Source organism: Physeter macrocephalus, chromosome 5 (assembly GCF_002837175.3).
Source record: "Physeter macrocephalus isolate SW-GA chromosome 5, ASM283717v5, whole genome shotgun sequence".
NCBI lineage: Eukaryota > Metazoa > Chordata > Mammalia > Artiodactyla > Physeteridae > Physeter > Physeter macrocephalus.
Window position 1 is genome coordinate 4,033,010 of NC_041218.1, and position 16,637 is coordinate 4,049,646.

A 16,637-nucleotide genomic window follows, 5' to 3' on the forward strand; every position below is an offset into this window, starting at 1 on the left:
AAAAAAAAAAAAAAAAAAAAAAAAAAAAAAAAAAATGTATGCTGTAGGTAGCTAAAGTGCCTCTGGCAGTCTAGATTATCGAATCCAGGAATATTTTTTTTCTGTCAGAATCTGTGCATTTTGGTCTGGGAGCTTTAGTTTTCCTCTAATGATATACAGTTCAAAAACATTCTGATTTGACTTTCTACCTGCCAGATAAAGAGACGATCACAGTATCACAGAAAAAGAAGCTGTGATCTTTTTCTTTCACGTAAATTGAGAATTAGGTAATGTAAATTTCGAATCAAAAACAATGTATCGCATTGTTGTATTTATAAGAATCTCTTCTTCTCAAAGATTTGCCTTTTCCCTAATGGGACTACTTCCTTTGATAACGACAAAAAAAGAGAGAGAGAAAAAAGTCAGCAGAAACAGTTATATATAGAAAATTTAACTCATACTTTTTCACTGAATGAGTCTTTAAATTCTATAGTGCTTTCCAATTGTCAAAACTTTCAAGCACATGATTTCATATAATCCCATAAAACCCCCTTTTTAAAATCCCCTACCCCTCTCTGGTAACCACTAGCTTGTTCTCTGTATCTGGGTCTGCTTTTCTTGTTTTGTTCACTAGTTTGTTGTATTTTTTAGATTTCCCATATAAGTGATATCATGCGCTATTTGTCTCTGACTTATTTTTAACTCGCACTTATTTTTAAACTCAGACAAAATATTACAAATGCTAAATATTACCCATCTTAAGCAGGTCCTACAAAAGTACCTCCTACTGTTTCCTTACTAACTATTTCGTCTTCTCAACTGTTGCTCAGAATCAAACAATAAATGAAATCCTGAAAAGAAGAGAATTCATTTGCAGCCACTTGTAAGCGGCCACGCAGGAGGTCCAGAGTTCTAATTTCAGAACTCTTTCAATTAAAAAAAAAAAAAAAAAAAAAAAGGCTGGAGAAGTGTGATTATTCAAATAGACGCGAGCAGAGAGTTTTTTTCAGGTGAGATGATGCCAATCCTTCACCCATTCCTTCAGCAAAGACTTATTGAGCACTTTGGCCGTACCAGACGCTGTACCAGGCAACCGGGTACAGCAGCAAACCAATCAGCCAGAGATCCTGACATCAGTCAGCTGAGGTTCTACAACGGGGGGAGGCAAAAATAAAACAGGCATAATAAGAAAATTATATAATATATCAGCAGGGGATAAATGCCGTGGTAAAAGCAGAGCAGAGCAGGGCGGGGCGGGGCGGGGAACATCAGAAGTGATGGGTGGGGGAACTGCAACTTTAAATAGGGCGGGCAGCGTGGACCACCGAAAAGGTGATGCTGAAACAGAGACGTGAGGGGCAGCAAGGAAGGACGCTCCAGCAGAGGGAACAGCCAGTGCAGTGCCTTCCGGTCATGACAGGGGCCTTGGCATTTGCTGAAGGAAGTGAGGAACCTGTGCACCGTTCCCAGCCTAGGGGCAGCGGGGGCAGCTCTGACCCGGGGCAGGGACACCCAGACGGGCAAATGCCTGCAGTGAGGTCAGAAGACAAGGACGTGGACCGGCCTCGCGGCAGGACGAACCGGAGGGGGGCAAGAGGAAGCACAGCTTGGACGATGGTGGGAAAGCTCCTCCCGGGTGTCTGTCAAAGTAGGAAAATGATTCCCAGGTGTCTGTAAGAGGGAGTGACAGATACCAGGGGCCAAAAACGACCCCTCAAGCACTCCGCTGCTTCAGAGACACTGCGATGAACCCCAGGGACAGCCAAAGGCTAAAGAACAAGACTGTGCTCTTCCTACGGTTGTGACGAAATAAAAGACCCACTGGAGCAGAACAGCAGGATTAAAGATCACGGAAGGCAAGCACAGGAACATCAGGGCTCTGCCCAGGTGCGCTCCCTGTACCCGTGGCAACAAAGGCCTCCGGTTGATAGGATCTCCCCAGAGCTGCAGGACAGCAATGAGGAAGCGTATCAGTGACTGCATGTCCAGTAAGGATAGCGCCGGACCAGGAAACCAGACATCCCTGCTTATCACAGTCAGCTCCTGTTGCTATAGAAACAGTGCCCCGTCTTTGACAGCATCCCCCTCTCCCTTTAATAGATAACCAGTCATTTAGGGGCTGCATTTTCTGTCCATTCAGAGGAACTAAAAATCAGGAAAAAAAGAGAGAGAACCTAATGACACCTTTCCACGTATAAAATGGAGATGAACTGATCACGGGCAGGACAGGAAGCGGGGGAGAAAGAGTATCGTGCTAGAGCTGGGTGTTTCTGATAACATTTCCGATTATTTAGATGAAAACGTGCCCTCTTCAATTCTACGTTGTAAATACAGGCTCCGTGTAAAATGGATTCCAGAATCCATGTAAAATGAAGAGCAGAGCATACACCAAAGACAGAGCCTCAGGATGTCAAGGCTTCCCTCTGTGAACCTCTGATCCCCTACTTTTCCAACTTGAAAGGTCTCCAGTCAAAAGCCCAAAAAGCTCATTTCTCAGGCTGACCCTTAGCAACATCCTGAAGGCTGCAATGTCTGCTTTCATCGTTATTATCTAGGAACCTGTCTGTCCACTCCTACTTCCCAGTCCCTCCCTCCCCACCCCTACACCCACCACGAATGCACGCACTGTCTTGAGGAGATGGGTCCCTTCTTATCCTTTCCCATCACTCAACACACGTGCTCCCAAAGACAGGACAAGAGGGAACTGATAAGACTCAGGCACTCCAACATCTGTTGCCCTCCCAGGGGAATTTCCATTTCAGTCTTTTTTGAGAACCAAAAAGTTCTAAGTGAGATGCAGGAAGGTAGAACGAAACTTCCTGTAGAAGTTTAGAAAGTGCTGGTTTTGCCCAGAGATGACGATGCAGTCGAGGTCCAGAAATGATGAATGGTGACTTGTCCACATGAACACGATTGCCCTGCGCCCCTCAGCTCAGGCTAGGTGATACTGTCCTAACATAATCTCAGTGGTTTACAAACATAAGCTTATATCTCTCCCACGGAACGGCCACTACCTGGAATATTGCTCGTTTCTATGGCAAAAGGAAAGAGAGAGCATAGCAACTCACGTGCCGGCGCGTAAAGCATCCACTTAGGAGAGCTAGCCTCGCTTCCAGTCCATTCCAGCAGCCAGTCAACCACATGGCCGCACGCAGCTCTAAGGGGGAGAGGAGGACAGCCCCACAGGTGCCTGTGAGACCCATAAACACGCGCAGAGCGGCACCAACGACCCTCCCCCCGCCAGGAGCACTTAGCTTGAGGTCCAGTTCGAAAACTCTGAGCCCAACGTGACCTCCCTGCTCCATCCCTCCACCTGCACCCACTGGTGACTCCTCTGCATCCTTCCACCTAACGAACCACCGTCCTCATGTAAGTTTCAGCTGAGCCTCTGTTCCTTCCGAAGGGCTGTTCCCGCCAGCAGTGCGCTCTGGGGTGAGGCTGTGAACAGACGGGTTCCCTGTGGATTCAGCGATTCACCTGCAGCACGCTTCCCTCAAACCCGGCACGGGGAGCACACATTTGCAAATCGGAAAAGATGAAATGAACGTGACGGAGAAGACCTAAAAGTTCACCTGGGAAACTAGCTAGGCGTTCTATACCGTAGCCAAGCGTTCCAGAAAATGGCATCCATTCTCTTCGTGAATATTCCCGAGACCACGGGGCAAGGTGAGCGGGGACGAAAGTCTAACCTTTGAGGCAGCCTGAGGAATAAGAAGGGGCACGGGACCACATGTCTCCATCGACCTCGGGTACCCGGAGGCAGCAGTCTTTCCTCAGAAGCCGTGGAGATGCTGAGGAAGGGTGCACAGAGCAACAAGGGGCCCTGAACAAGCAATGCATCTCCAGGGCTTAGAGCCGTTCACATGGGGGTCGGCTACCTTGTGTGGTTGCAAATATCTCACAGTTCTAAAAGCAGATGAGATAACTTCACCTCTCAGGACTTTTAAGGAGGTTTCTCATTTTTGTTTTTAATTTGTAAATTACTGGATGGCATGTTGCATGAAGCATAGGAAGGGTTTGAGTACAGTTCAGAAAATTGAACGTTTTGGGGAAAATGATTAGGGAGACTGGAAGCCCGTGATTGTCTCCTGCATTCCTCTACCTCTAGTTTCTGCTTTACCCTCCCCCTGCTTCCCTTGCACAACTTCTTTTATTCCGAGTTCTTCAATGCTCCCTTACTCCATTCCTGCTCCCCTTCTGGCTGATGTCACCTTAAAATATATTAGGTGCACCATATATAAAATATAATGGATATATACAACCCTATAAATATATCACAGATAATATAACAAAGAGCCCATTGCTGTATGAAAGTGGCTGTATTAATTCCAGTAGTTCTGTCTTTAAAATAGACCTTCCCAAATAGTAAACAACAGGAGATAGAAAGGATTAATTGGTCTTCTCAATTCCAAATTGGGGAAGATGATAATATCACATGTTCCTTTTTTTTTTTTAAACAGAAGCATATTAAAACTGACCCCAAATCATCTAGGGTAAAAGCTGAAATAAAATGAAATCTGAACACTAGAGAAAGTTAAAAACTGATTTTGACAATGACTGTGACGCCCTGGAAAATCCTTAAGTTCCTTTTGAATTAAAAACCGTGTGTGTGTGTATGTATTTTTTTTTCATTTCCATTAGGCATGGTGCTAGGATGCTTTTAATGCACTCTAAATGCCTTCAAGGTGTTTATCTACACACTGAAGGGATGAGTGAAAATAAATTTGTTTGTCTTTTCTGAGGGAACGACTGTTCCAGGACGGAGTCTCCCTCTTTCCTGCATCCCTATAAGAGTCCAACGCCTGCCAGGTGGTAAATCTACAGCATCCAGCCCCCAATGCCTGCTGCTCTCAACTGAGATGTTCCCTAATCTGGGAGGCAGGGTGTTCACCACCTGGAATTCTACCACCTGGACCTTGTGGGCTTTACTGGCTTGTAGTCTTCCTGAAAAATTACCTATATACATTCCTCCATCATGCGACAAAACTGAACATCTCCCGTGCTTCAGATGGATCTGGATGTTGTTAGAAAACACAGAAAGAAATACATGGAGGAAAAAGAGTAAAACTATCGGGGAAACCCATTCAGGGCAAAAATCGTATACTACTGTGGCGAAACTGTTTGTTTTCTCCTTTGGCAATTAGCATATCCATTTAGAACCAAAATAAGTTAGACCGTTAGATTTCATAATGTTCATACTTTTGAAATTCAGTGATATAATTAAGTTAATTCCTCCACTCAATTACGGTACCACAGAGGATACTGAGAAGAACACAGGAGAGAAGGGAAGGCTGAGCTTCTCCGAGGTCCAGAGAACACAAGTGATTTGTGGAATATTATTCACATAATTACTTGTAGTCTTCTCATTTGTAAAATGAGTTGGTATCAAATTTTTAAATGTTCAATTTTAGATAATTTCACGATGCTAGATCCTTCTAAAGAGAAATGTTCCAAAAGTCATTAACCAGAAAGGCTGAGTGCATTTTTTTTTAATGTACATAAAGTCAAACCAATGTGCTTAAAATGGAAGAAAATCAAAACATGGCACATGGACACTCAATGCCCTTAAGGCTAAATTTATTAGGCAGAATTCAATTTTAAAAGGGCTACTGTACACATTATTTTTATAAGCAATGCTCTATGAAAGGGATCAATATTGTATGTTGCAAAGAAGCATTCCATATGCACTTGACAAATGCATTGTTATTATCAGAGTAATTAAAGGGAACAGGGTTATATACACTAAGATTGTACATCTTACTCAGCAACTCCTGCCAGTTGCTTGCAAAAATTAAACTCATTAATCATTCTGACTCTATTAAAGGAGAAAAAGCTTGGGGTATGAAATAAAAAGCTCTACGTTATGAAGGAAAAATGTCCAGAGCCAACATCTAGAGAAATTCCTGTCTACAGAGTGATACTAGGATATTAATCTCACGTGGGAAAATGAGTTGATTCCATTGTCAAAAATATAAACCGATATTACGTTATTCTAATACTCCAGACCTCCTTAAATCTACAATTAACATAAACAAGTAAATGATTTAAAATTGTGCGCACTGGCAGTAATAAGAAAAAGCATGCCATAAAAAATAGGCTGCTGTGCCCACTTCAACATATCTTACTGCTACACGGAACTCAAATCCACCGAGAAGGCAGAATGCTCATTTTTCACAAATTCGGCTTTAAGCACAAACATGTACGTCTCTGGCTGACTCTACAGGGCAAAGGCGTGTTAACAGATTGAAATTTATTCGCTATAATTCACAGTGGACAATCGACTCATCCAAATGAAAAAAATTAGGCTTACCCTGATTAATTTTTCAAACCAACAGATTAGCTCTTTGTTATGGTTCTCCCCAAGCCAAGGTAACTCCGGAGGTGAAATGAGATACACGTAGTGGTGCTTTAAAAAATACAAGGTGCAATGCAGAGGCAAGGTGTTTTTGATGCTATACTTGGTTTCACTCGTCAGTCAACTAGCACTTAATCCTTGTTTATGTCACCATTCTTACTTCCTTGTAACACAGATGACTTCTCAATGACGACTACATGCTCTGTGCTGAGACAGTAGGCAAAATTTTGTATAATTTTGTTATATATACTTTACCAAAACATTCACAGAGAGACTGTCTTAGACAGTAGACACTTCTCATGTGTTTAACATTGTTCTGGAGTGCAGAAGATAAACTTTTCATGAGGACAACTGTTGTGTCCAGCAGGGCATTATGATATGGTGTTATAGGGCATTAAACCCATAAGGATACCTCAAAGCTTATCTAGCGAAATACTTAATGTTGTAAGAAAGAAATCAAGATAGTAGGAAAATGTAACCGTACAAGCTTATGTGTATTGTATGCCACGCTCGGGGGTGGAAGGGATGGCAGTACTAGAAGTAGAAATAAGGAGATTAGGCAGAACGTTATTTAGAATAAGGAGTTGTAAAGAGAGGCGAATGACAAGGTTAGGGATATATTCTACGCAGATATCTCGTCAACACCACAGAAACGGTCTAGCGCCCAGCTGCGTGACATGTGGAACAAGTGCTGGGAAGGGAAATCAAGACGGTGATCGCCAAGCTCCTTCCAATTCTCCAGTTCTCCAATTCTGTAAAACAGGAAGGCAAATGATCTCCACAAGAAATGCTAGGACATGTATACCGGAGGAATAAAGCTACTTTTAGCCACCTGCTAACACAGAAGCTGCGAAATATACTCAGCTCCCTTTATCTTCACTCTAATTTATCCCATAACGAATTTATCTTAAAAAGAAAGCATGGAAGGGAAAGAATAGAACAGTGGAGACCAAAACCTTGGAGTGTAGGTTCTCCCAACCTCCTGCATGAAAGGGAGGAGGAAAAAATGATTTACCAAAGAATTCAAAGGCCAGGGTCAGAGAGAGACGGGACATGAATTCATGCGGCATCATGAAAGACATATGATGCAAACGTTTGAAGTGCAGGGTGATGGTCAACAGGAGAAAAGCGATAACAGCAAAGACTGAAGAGGAGCCCGGCCATTATATCCAGTAATTAAGAGGACACTGATGACATACTGTGCGCAGTTTCTGCAGCGAAGACGGTAAGAATGCGAGTCTGCCGTCCAGCTAAATAAGGGAAAGAGGATGCTCGGAACAAGTGAGTGGATTCAGTTTCAGACCACTTGACTGAGAAGACGAAACCTCCAAACAACCCTATGACATCCCATAGCTGTTCCGTAGGTGAGTTACACTAAGCACTGTCAAATTAGTCACGAAAACAATGGGATCAACAGGTGGTTGAAAGCTTTAGCCTTCTTCTCAATATGTTAGGAAGATAATATGAACCTAAATATTTTTAAAAGCATTTGAAATTGGAGCAGAAGAAAGTAAGAGGGGATATAAACATTTCTGTGGAGCCAAGCTGCTTAAAAAACTTAAAGTTGATAGACTCCAGGGAGAAATTAACAGGATGTTGGCATCATACTGGTGAAAAATCAAGGTGGAGAGGAAGAAGAAGGGCTAGTTGCTGCAGACATACAGGAAGATGAAATACAACAGAAGCAGTGACATCATAAGCTGATACACAGCATAAGCAGTGATTTTTGCTCAATCCCTGTTTCGGCCAAAGTGCTGTTTTAAAATCCTCTTGTCATCACATTTGTATTCTTAGGAAATCATGCGGCACCAAAAATGAAGAGCACAGGAACATGGTGATGTGGCCCCAACAAGACTACTGCCCTGACAGTTATCCATGTCCTCCTAAAGTCCTTTAAGAAACCAAAAGGAAATGCTCAAGCAGGGGCATGACAAAGTTCAGTATTTTAAAAATAATTGAAGTCAATTCCTATCGGAAGTTACTAAATTCCATTAAAAGTCACTTCCAGCAACACTCCCTTTAACAGTCAACTTATTTTTAAACCTACAAAATGAATTTTAAACCAAAATAGCTATTGATTCCTCAGAGGGGTTTCCCAAGTCATTGACTTTATACTTAAATAAATCTAAGATTGATGAGGAAACTCTAATAGAAAAAGCGCTCTGGCTTCCCTTCTTTTTCAAAGTTAAGCTTCACATTTTAAAACTGACCCACCCCAAGCAGGCTTTTATGTAGTGCTACACAGCAGAGAGGTCCCTTACATGTGTCGTTGGTGCAGATAGGTAATGCAGTCCCAGTCACCTGCCACGCAACTTCGGCATTTGACTTATCTCTTCTAGACCTGATAACTACCTTCAATTTTATTTTGTGAAGAATCGCCCGTTTTCAGTCATATTCAGGCATGTGTGTGTACACATATAAAGAGGTCAAGAACTACATTTTATTTCCCCGTTTCTGGATGGAACGACGAGGCACAAAGTTCATTGGATTTTAAAGGTATGGTGTTTACCATCATCTCAGTGACCAAGGTGTGAAAGGTGTTTCTGTTCCATGGAACAGACAAACCACAGAAGAGCAATGACACACCAGCCTTAGTGTTGGGACTCCAAACAGAAGTGCTGAAGGTTTCCCGTGCGCTAATGCAAAGGACTCTTCAGAACCTCGGACAGCTCCGGCCTGTGCCCAGAGCCGCCCAAACTGCTAAAGTACATGTTTACGTGGCCGCCCCAAGATACACAGAATGATACGTAATGTGTGCCTAATCAGTTGTATATCTTCAGGTTTAAATTTGAGTAGCAGGATGATTGCTCAAGATTGTTTAATCTTGACAAGGGCTGGTATCAGAAAAGCAGTTCTTATATCTACTTTCTTTAGCTAGTGCTCTTATCTTCAGCAAACAGAAGCCACTGTGCCTGGAGGAAAAGTAATCTGTTTCATGTGCACGTCTATCATTTAGCACATTTTTAGACATAGTTTTTTCAATTCCGAATATTTTTTCTGAGAAAAGCACAGAAAAATTTTCAAGAAATTGATGCTACATTTAGCCGTGTGTCATTGTTTAATCGTACATTTTAAACCTGATACATATCTATCTCATAAGGATACGACATACACATACACTATATTTATACCTACACCTACACCTACACGCACACACCCTTTTTTGTATTTTCCAGGAAACAAAAAACTGATGTCAGGAGTTAATGAATTTAAATTACATACACTGTTCAGAGCCATTTCAGCAGAAATCATTTGCAAATGTTAAATTCATAATTTGCTCCTCGGTTCAACCATTTTGCTTATCTGAGAAACAGTTCTAGACTTATGTCAAATTGAAAAGGAGGACTATATGCTCAAAGCTAAGATGAGGAGAAAAAAAAAAAAAGAAAAAATGATGGGTGGAGATGATCTAAAACAAAATGCAGAAACTCTCCCCGTTCCTCTCCCCTAGCGACACCTAGAGCCTATTAGGAAGAAATTGCTCACGGTTTTCACTTCAAGCATAACACAATCCAACAGTTTTAAGTCAGATTTGAAGCAACAAAAAGTGCATCATTTCTGTCTGCACTGCAGCTCAGTGGTCTTCCCCCAGATTCTCAGGAGTTTAATCCTCCAGAATTTTTCAACTGCCCCAATGAAACTGTTCCTCCAAGATTCTGGTTCCTTGAACCTGAGAATTCATGCATTTCCCTCAGGACCTGACCCACTGAAGTGAGGGACATCTCTCTGATAGCTCTCTTTTAACCAGGGGAGTCTAGAAATAACCCAACATAAGAAAATCTCATGCAAGATCCGATACGGGGTGTGTGTGCACGTGCACACACACACACACGAACCACATCTCCCACAAACTTCTGTCATGTCTATTACACTCTCCACATCCTCCACTGATAAAACAAAACAAAAACAACCAGTGATCCCAGGCAGGACGTGTTGAATGACCACAGCCTCCTGCTGAGGGCAGGGACATGAACTGCCCGGGGTATGTCGGGGTAGGCCGTCTGAGAGGCTTGTGTGAGGACCTGTGCCCAGGTGCCCCCAGGTGGGAAACTCTCAGAGCTACACACAGTGAGCTCTAGGACCCCACACAGCCAGCCAGGGGCTGTACCAGCCAAGCCAGCCCTGCCTGCCCGCCTGAGAGCTTGTCTGGGATTTTTCTCTTTTTTTCTGGGAGGAGAAGGTCTCAGAAACATCACTTTCCTCTCTCCGTGGCCTTCCCTGGCCCTCTGAACAGATGGACAGGATCAACAGAGGTGGCTGAACTCATCCATCACTGCAGCCGTCTGGCGTCCCGCCTGAGTCATCAGTTACTAAGGTGATATGCAGATCCAACCTTTGAAACCCAGGCTGCCAGCCCCGAGAAGAGTAAAAAACGTGCTCCCGGAGAAGTTTTCAGCTCACACAGCCTAAGGTGGCTGCTAGGTCCAAGGCTAGGTGTGGGCACAGGCAGGGCCTGACTCCCACCAGCAGAAATTGGGCTGGGCCCTGGGACAAGGGCTTGGGCCTCGGATGCTAGTGCTTTTATTTTATTTTTCGGCAAAGAAAACCACCATCACCACCAGCACTGGGGGGGGAGGGCGAGGTGCTGGAGAAGTGAGTGAAGGGACAGCGCCCCGAGGTGAGGATTCCAGTGACAGGTGGGAGGGGGGAGAAAAAGAGCCTGGGACAGTCTCCTCCTCGAGTCTTAAAGCAGACAAAAGAAAAAAGTAAGAAAGGAAAGAAAAGAGAAACCAACTTGTAAGCACAGACAGATCGAACCCCCTCCTTGGGATCCACAGCACCAGGCAGTGAACACCAGGCATGCACACATCCGTGAGCCCCCAGCCAATTCCACGCCCCACCAACGCTGCTCTCTCAGCGCCACCAACTCCTGGCCGCCGCCGCCGCTGCAGACAAGGACCCGCTCCAGGACGGCGGTGACCGAGATCCGCGCGAGGAGCGTATCTGCGGGCGCTCCCGGGAGGGGTGGGGGAGGGGTGGGGAAGGAGGGCGCCCCAAGACCATCGCAGACGCGGCGCGGGCGCGTCTCCCCCGGGCTGCCCGGAGCCCCGCGCGTCCACCCACCCACCCACCCACCCACCCAGATGCTCTTACGTCCTCGTCGTCACAGTCGCTCTGCGCCTGGTACTGGAACCGGGGCCGGCCGCCCGCGCCGCCGCCGCCGCCGCCGCCGCCGCCGCGCTCCGGGGGCGCCGCCGCGGGCGCCTGGGCTCCGAGGGGCTTGGGCCCCGCGCCGTCCTCCTCGGGCCCCTGGCCGCCCAGGAGGCGGCTCGCCTCCGGGGGCGCCGGGAAGGACCGCGAGGTGTTGATCTTGCCCGTGAACCTCTGGTACAGCGAAGCCATCGGTCTCCGCGCGCTCTCGCCGGCTGCCTTTGGGGCGTTTTGATAATGGCTTTCCCCCTTTCGGGTTCCCGCTCCCCACCCCCGCCGGGGGAAAGGGGGAAGAAGAGGAGGAGGAGGAGGAGGAGGAAGAAAGGACGGCGGCCGCGCGGCCGCTCCTCCCGCGCGCCACTCTCAAGTCGCCGCCGGCGACTGCCTGGCTCAGCCTCCTCCGCCCCCTCCCCCGGCGGCTCGGCGGAGCCGGGGTCTGGGGGTGTGTTCTCTTTCGCTCGTCTTTTCTGCTTTTCAACTCCTTGCCATGGCCACGTACGGCCTGATCAAAGCCATCGACAGAAAGAAAAAAAGCAACAAAAAAACATAAAGGGAGGGAAGCTGCCCAGGCCCCGGAATTTGGCACCCCGCCTAGAGACCGGCGAGCACCCAGGGCGCATCCCCGCGCCCCGCCCCCGGCCCCCCGCGCGGCTCCTCCTCCCTCCTCTCCCCACGTGGCCCCTTCACCGCCCCCCCCGCCCCCGGGAACTGCGCCCGGGTGGCCAGGGCTGGCAGCGAGGAGGCGGCGGGGCCACGCAGGTCTTGGGTGCGGGCTGGGCGCGGAGGCGCGCTGGGGGCTCTGGGGCTGCGGGCCACCGGGAGGGCGCACCCGGCGATACGCGGGGCGAGGGCGTGCGAGAAGAGGCCCGCGATGAGGAGGGGGCGTCGGGGGCACCGAGGGAGGGGGCTGCCCCCGAGACGCCCGTCCTCGGCGCGGCGCGGGGCTGCGCTCCGCGTCCACGCGCTCGCATCGCGCGCAGCTGCAGCCCGGTCGCCCTCCGAGGCGCTCCCCCTCGTGTTTCCTTCCCAGCTTTTCTTGCCTCACGCGAAACAGCCACGGCCGAGACCCCCGGCGGACCTGGGGGTGTGCACGGGGGTGATGGAGAGCAAACTGCGGGGCTGCAAGGGAGGGGGCTCGGGGGTCACTGTCTCTGACGATCCCCCCCCTTTCCGTCCCAAACCCAGCTCTTCTCCAAAAACAGATTCCTTTTCCTTCACCCGGTCTCAAAAAGAAGGAAAAGGAAAAGGTCACGGAAGGCAAGCGAGGGCCGGCCTGGTGGATGCCTTCAGAGCAACTCAAACGCTCCTCCCCGTACACCCCACGCGTTTGTCTATATCGCGAGCTCCATTTTCATTTTCAATAAATGCATAACCGCCCGCGGAGGCCAAAGCATTTGTGAGGCCGGCCACTTCTCCAACGCTTTCGCTCCGCGCCGCCCCCAACCCCTCCCCTGAGAGGAACTAGGAACGGGGATCCGACACCGAATGGGGCGCACGGGTCAGGGTGCGCATTCACTCCTCTTGCTGCAATCAAACGTGCTCCAGCGCCCCTGTGTGGAAAGACACCAACTGGGCCTCGGCGCCGGGCTCCGACTCCAGAGCGCAGGAGGCCTGCCTGGTTTCTCCCCTCCCCTTCCCGGGGTGGATTCCTCCCTCCTGGCCTCTGGGGACTCTCTGTCCTGCTGGAACCCGCGCCTCCGTCTTCCCTGAGGAATCTGGGCTTTCTTCCTTCTAGTCCCCTCGTCGCCCCCAGCCCCCATTCTCCTTGCGCGGCCCTTTGCCTCTAGTTTGCAGCGCTTCCGGCTGGGATGGGCCTGTCCCATCCTGAGCGGACTAGGAGCCCAGACTCCGGAGGGAGGGGCCGGGTGGAGAGCTCGCACCTGCCCCGGCACTTCGCGGCTCCTTCCACTCGAGGTCGACGTGGGCATCTTCGCCTTTACCTTCCAGCGGAGCTCCAGCTCCGCCACGGTTTCCGTTACCACTGCAGAAAAACAGGCGAGGCCTTGGCCACTCAGAGGGCCCTACTGCAGGCTGCCAGCCTTTGCTGGATCTGAGTCCAAGGCCATCTCCTGGCACCACTGTCCAAGCCCAGAAATCCCAGAGAAAGAGACCCTACTGTTCCTGGTCCTAAAAATATTGCCTCTTCACGCTGTGTCCTTAACTTGGGGGGAGAAACTGAATGCAGGTGAGTAAGTCTCCTGGGAGAGGACCCCTTCCAGTCCTTTCCACACTCTTCCCAAGCTCTCAACCTAGCAGGTAGTCTTGTTTTAATTAAAATTTACACCGCACCACCCTCTGTTTAATCCACTGTGGTTTCCTTCCGCTAAGAAGAAAAGTGCATCTTAACCGTAGTTCGAAAACGTTTCCTTTACAGAAACTATAAAAACACGTAAAATCAGTATCTCGATAGCTGGGAGGCTCCCCGCACCACCAAAAGGGCTGTTACACAGGCAGATGTGCCAGCCACAGATCTGGGGGTGCCAGAGCATCGCTGCGCCGCTTGACTTTGAAGACAGAGGCAACAATTACAAGGACCGTAAAGCTAAACTTTAAAAGTCATCACATTTAGATAAATAGGAAACCTTGCTCTCATGCCCCCTCCCCTGCCCAGCTGTGCTTTAGATCCTTGAAGCTGCCTGTCCAAACCGACTTAAAAGGAAAGCCCCCGCTGCCCACTCTGGCATCTAGATCTGACATTTCACAAATATAGATGCTGTGAGGGTCTTACTTATGTACTATACATACACACATACATATGAAATGTGCATGTATATATTTACACAAATTCTAAGAAGCATGATAAAACTATTTCTTGTACCAATACAGTTTATACAAAATAGAGGATTTATATGGAAATAGTTTAGATATCACACACAATACTTTATAGATGTGTGTGTATCAAGGAGAATAGACTGAAGAAGGGAGATAAGAAAGGCACACATATCCCTCCCTCACTTTTGAAATTATATTCTCAAGCGAGCCTGTAGGTCTTCAAATTACAATCTGGTCAAAGTTAAAAACCCTAACTTAGGGCTTCCCTGGTGGCGCAGTGGTTGCGCGTCCGCCTGCCGATGCAGGGGACGCGGGTTCGCGTCCCGGTCCGGGAGGATCCCACATGCCGCGGAGCGGCTGGGCCCGTGAGCCATGGCCGCTGAGCCTGCGCGTCCGGAGCCTGCGCTCCGCAACGGGAGAGGCCACAGCAGTGAGAAGACCGCGTACCGCAAAAAAAAAAAAAAAAAAATGTGTTGCAGGTTCTCTAAACTCATCTTGGACTTTTACAAAGTTTATTTGACCAGGAAAAGAATATTGTAGGAACTCACTCAAAAAGGGGTCACCAGCTTCGAAACAGAAAAGGGAGAGGCCACAACAGTGAGAGGCCCGCGTACCGCAAAAAATAGTAGCAATAATAATAATAATCAGGCTACTTTGCTCCACCTGCACACTGAACACAACTCATTTTAAAGAATGTTCTAGACTTTTGAGTGTGATCCGTGCGCCCATGTTTGCAAGCGTGTATGCACTCACACAACCAAATTTGCCTTAAACTTTGATACACACATTGCGGCGTCTCTTTGGATAGACTGTCAGGACTCCGAAGTCCCAAATGCAAAGAGGAAACTAGCTAATATTTTAGGACGAATGAAGTCACGTAATTGCAGAGAATCCCAAGAGGTGGCACTGTATGGTGCATCATTAATTCACTTATTGCCTTCAATGACCTTTTCAGAACCCCATCCTCTAAATGAGGAAAAAGACCCTGAAGAGCGCCAAAACTTCCCAAGGGGCGTGTAAACAGAGGTGTAGCACTGCAGAAGGAAACCTGTCAATCCTAACCCTAACCCTTCACTCAACCCTTAATACTTGAACATCTTGACTACGCGCTACTGAAGCAGATTCCCATTCCTGCTCATTGGTTAAGTATGGGGAACTATTTTTGAAAATATTTTGTGGGTTATTTCATATTAAGATTTTAATTCCTCCATATGGCTTAAAACCCTGTTCACTGACCCATTTTTCCATCTAGCTTCATAGGATTATTTATTCCCTGTTTATTAAATAAAGGTGAGAGTGTGTGTTTATTTTCCCTGAAACCAGTTTACAAAACAAATATGATTAGGCAGATGCTGCAAAATATAGTGGATAGTCATTTTTTTAATGACAATGAAAGGAACTTTTTGGTCTGTATGCAAGCTAAGCATCGTAAAAATACCCAAAGTATATCGAGCCCAGCAGCCTAAGCATGATTTTTATTACCCAAGAGGTTTTCTTATTTCTAGGAGAGAATTATGTCCTATGGTTTACTTCCCCTTTCTCTTGGAGGAGAAGGAGGCGGGCAGAACCCTGTTTAAGATATTTATTCTTTTCCAAACACTGATATTTGGAGAAATGAACTGGCCAATTTAGCATACTCTGACAGAAAGAAAGGCTTCCCTAAAACACTGGACGTCCGTGTTTTTTAAACATTATCACATTGCATTCATATAAATGGGGAGAACTAAAGCAAGTATTTAGGTAGCTGGAGAAAATACAGTACCAACTACATAAATACAGAGCAAAAACTCTCTCTTGCTCTCTTTACAATAATTATTTCTTAAAAAATAATAATTATTATTATTATTTCTTTGCAAGATGACTACCTATATGGGTCCGCGTGGTAAGACTTCTTTACGAACAGGAAACGTCCAGCGCAAGAAAAAGGAATTGCCACTCCTGGCTTTAACACAAAGCTGAAGTATGCATTAACTTGGAGCTTTCCAAATGGATACTTACAGATTAATGTGTTTTAAAGAAAAACATTTACTTTAACCCAACCAAAAGGCTTATGCTAAAATTAATACAGTTAAATGTTAATTCCCAGCAGCACACTTCCCTGCATTTTAGTGCTGACATTACACATTTGCCTGGTTTTTACACACAGTTTGAAACTCACGTACCGCTACCTGCCCCGGCAGTGGCTGCTCACACGGACGTGGGTCGACACACGTGGTAAAGCTGATCTGATCGCCAAGTACGTAAAACCACCACGGATTCAACTGAGCACGCATTTTGTTCTTAGCCCACTGGGGCTGCGGGAACCCACCCTCCCCCTTCCTTTAGGGGTCCCCCTCTCATGTGTCACCTCCGCCCGTGGACACTGGACCGTGACCCACTT

General features: G+C 47.1%; 1 protein-coding gene across 1 annotated transcript in view; it reads right to left on the minus strand.

The window, feature by feature from the left end:
* The window catches only part of DPP6 (dipeptidyl peptidase like 6), an 824,646-nt gene extending 812,969 nt beyond the window's left edge, over positions 1-11,677 (minus strand). Inside the window, exon 1 of the mRNA XM_024129132.3 lies at positions 11,429-11,677. Within this exon, the coding sequence (XP_023984900.1) occupies positions 11,429-11,677 (249 nt within the window). The remainder of the gene's footprint in view (positions 1-11,428) is intronic.
* Between the last annotated feature and the right edge of the window lie 4,960 nt (positions 11,678-16,637).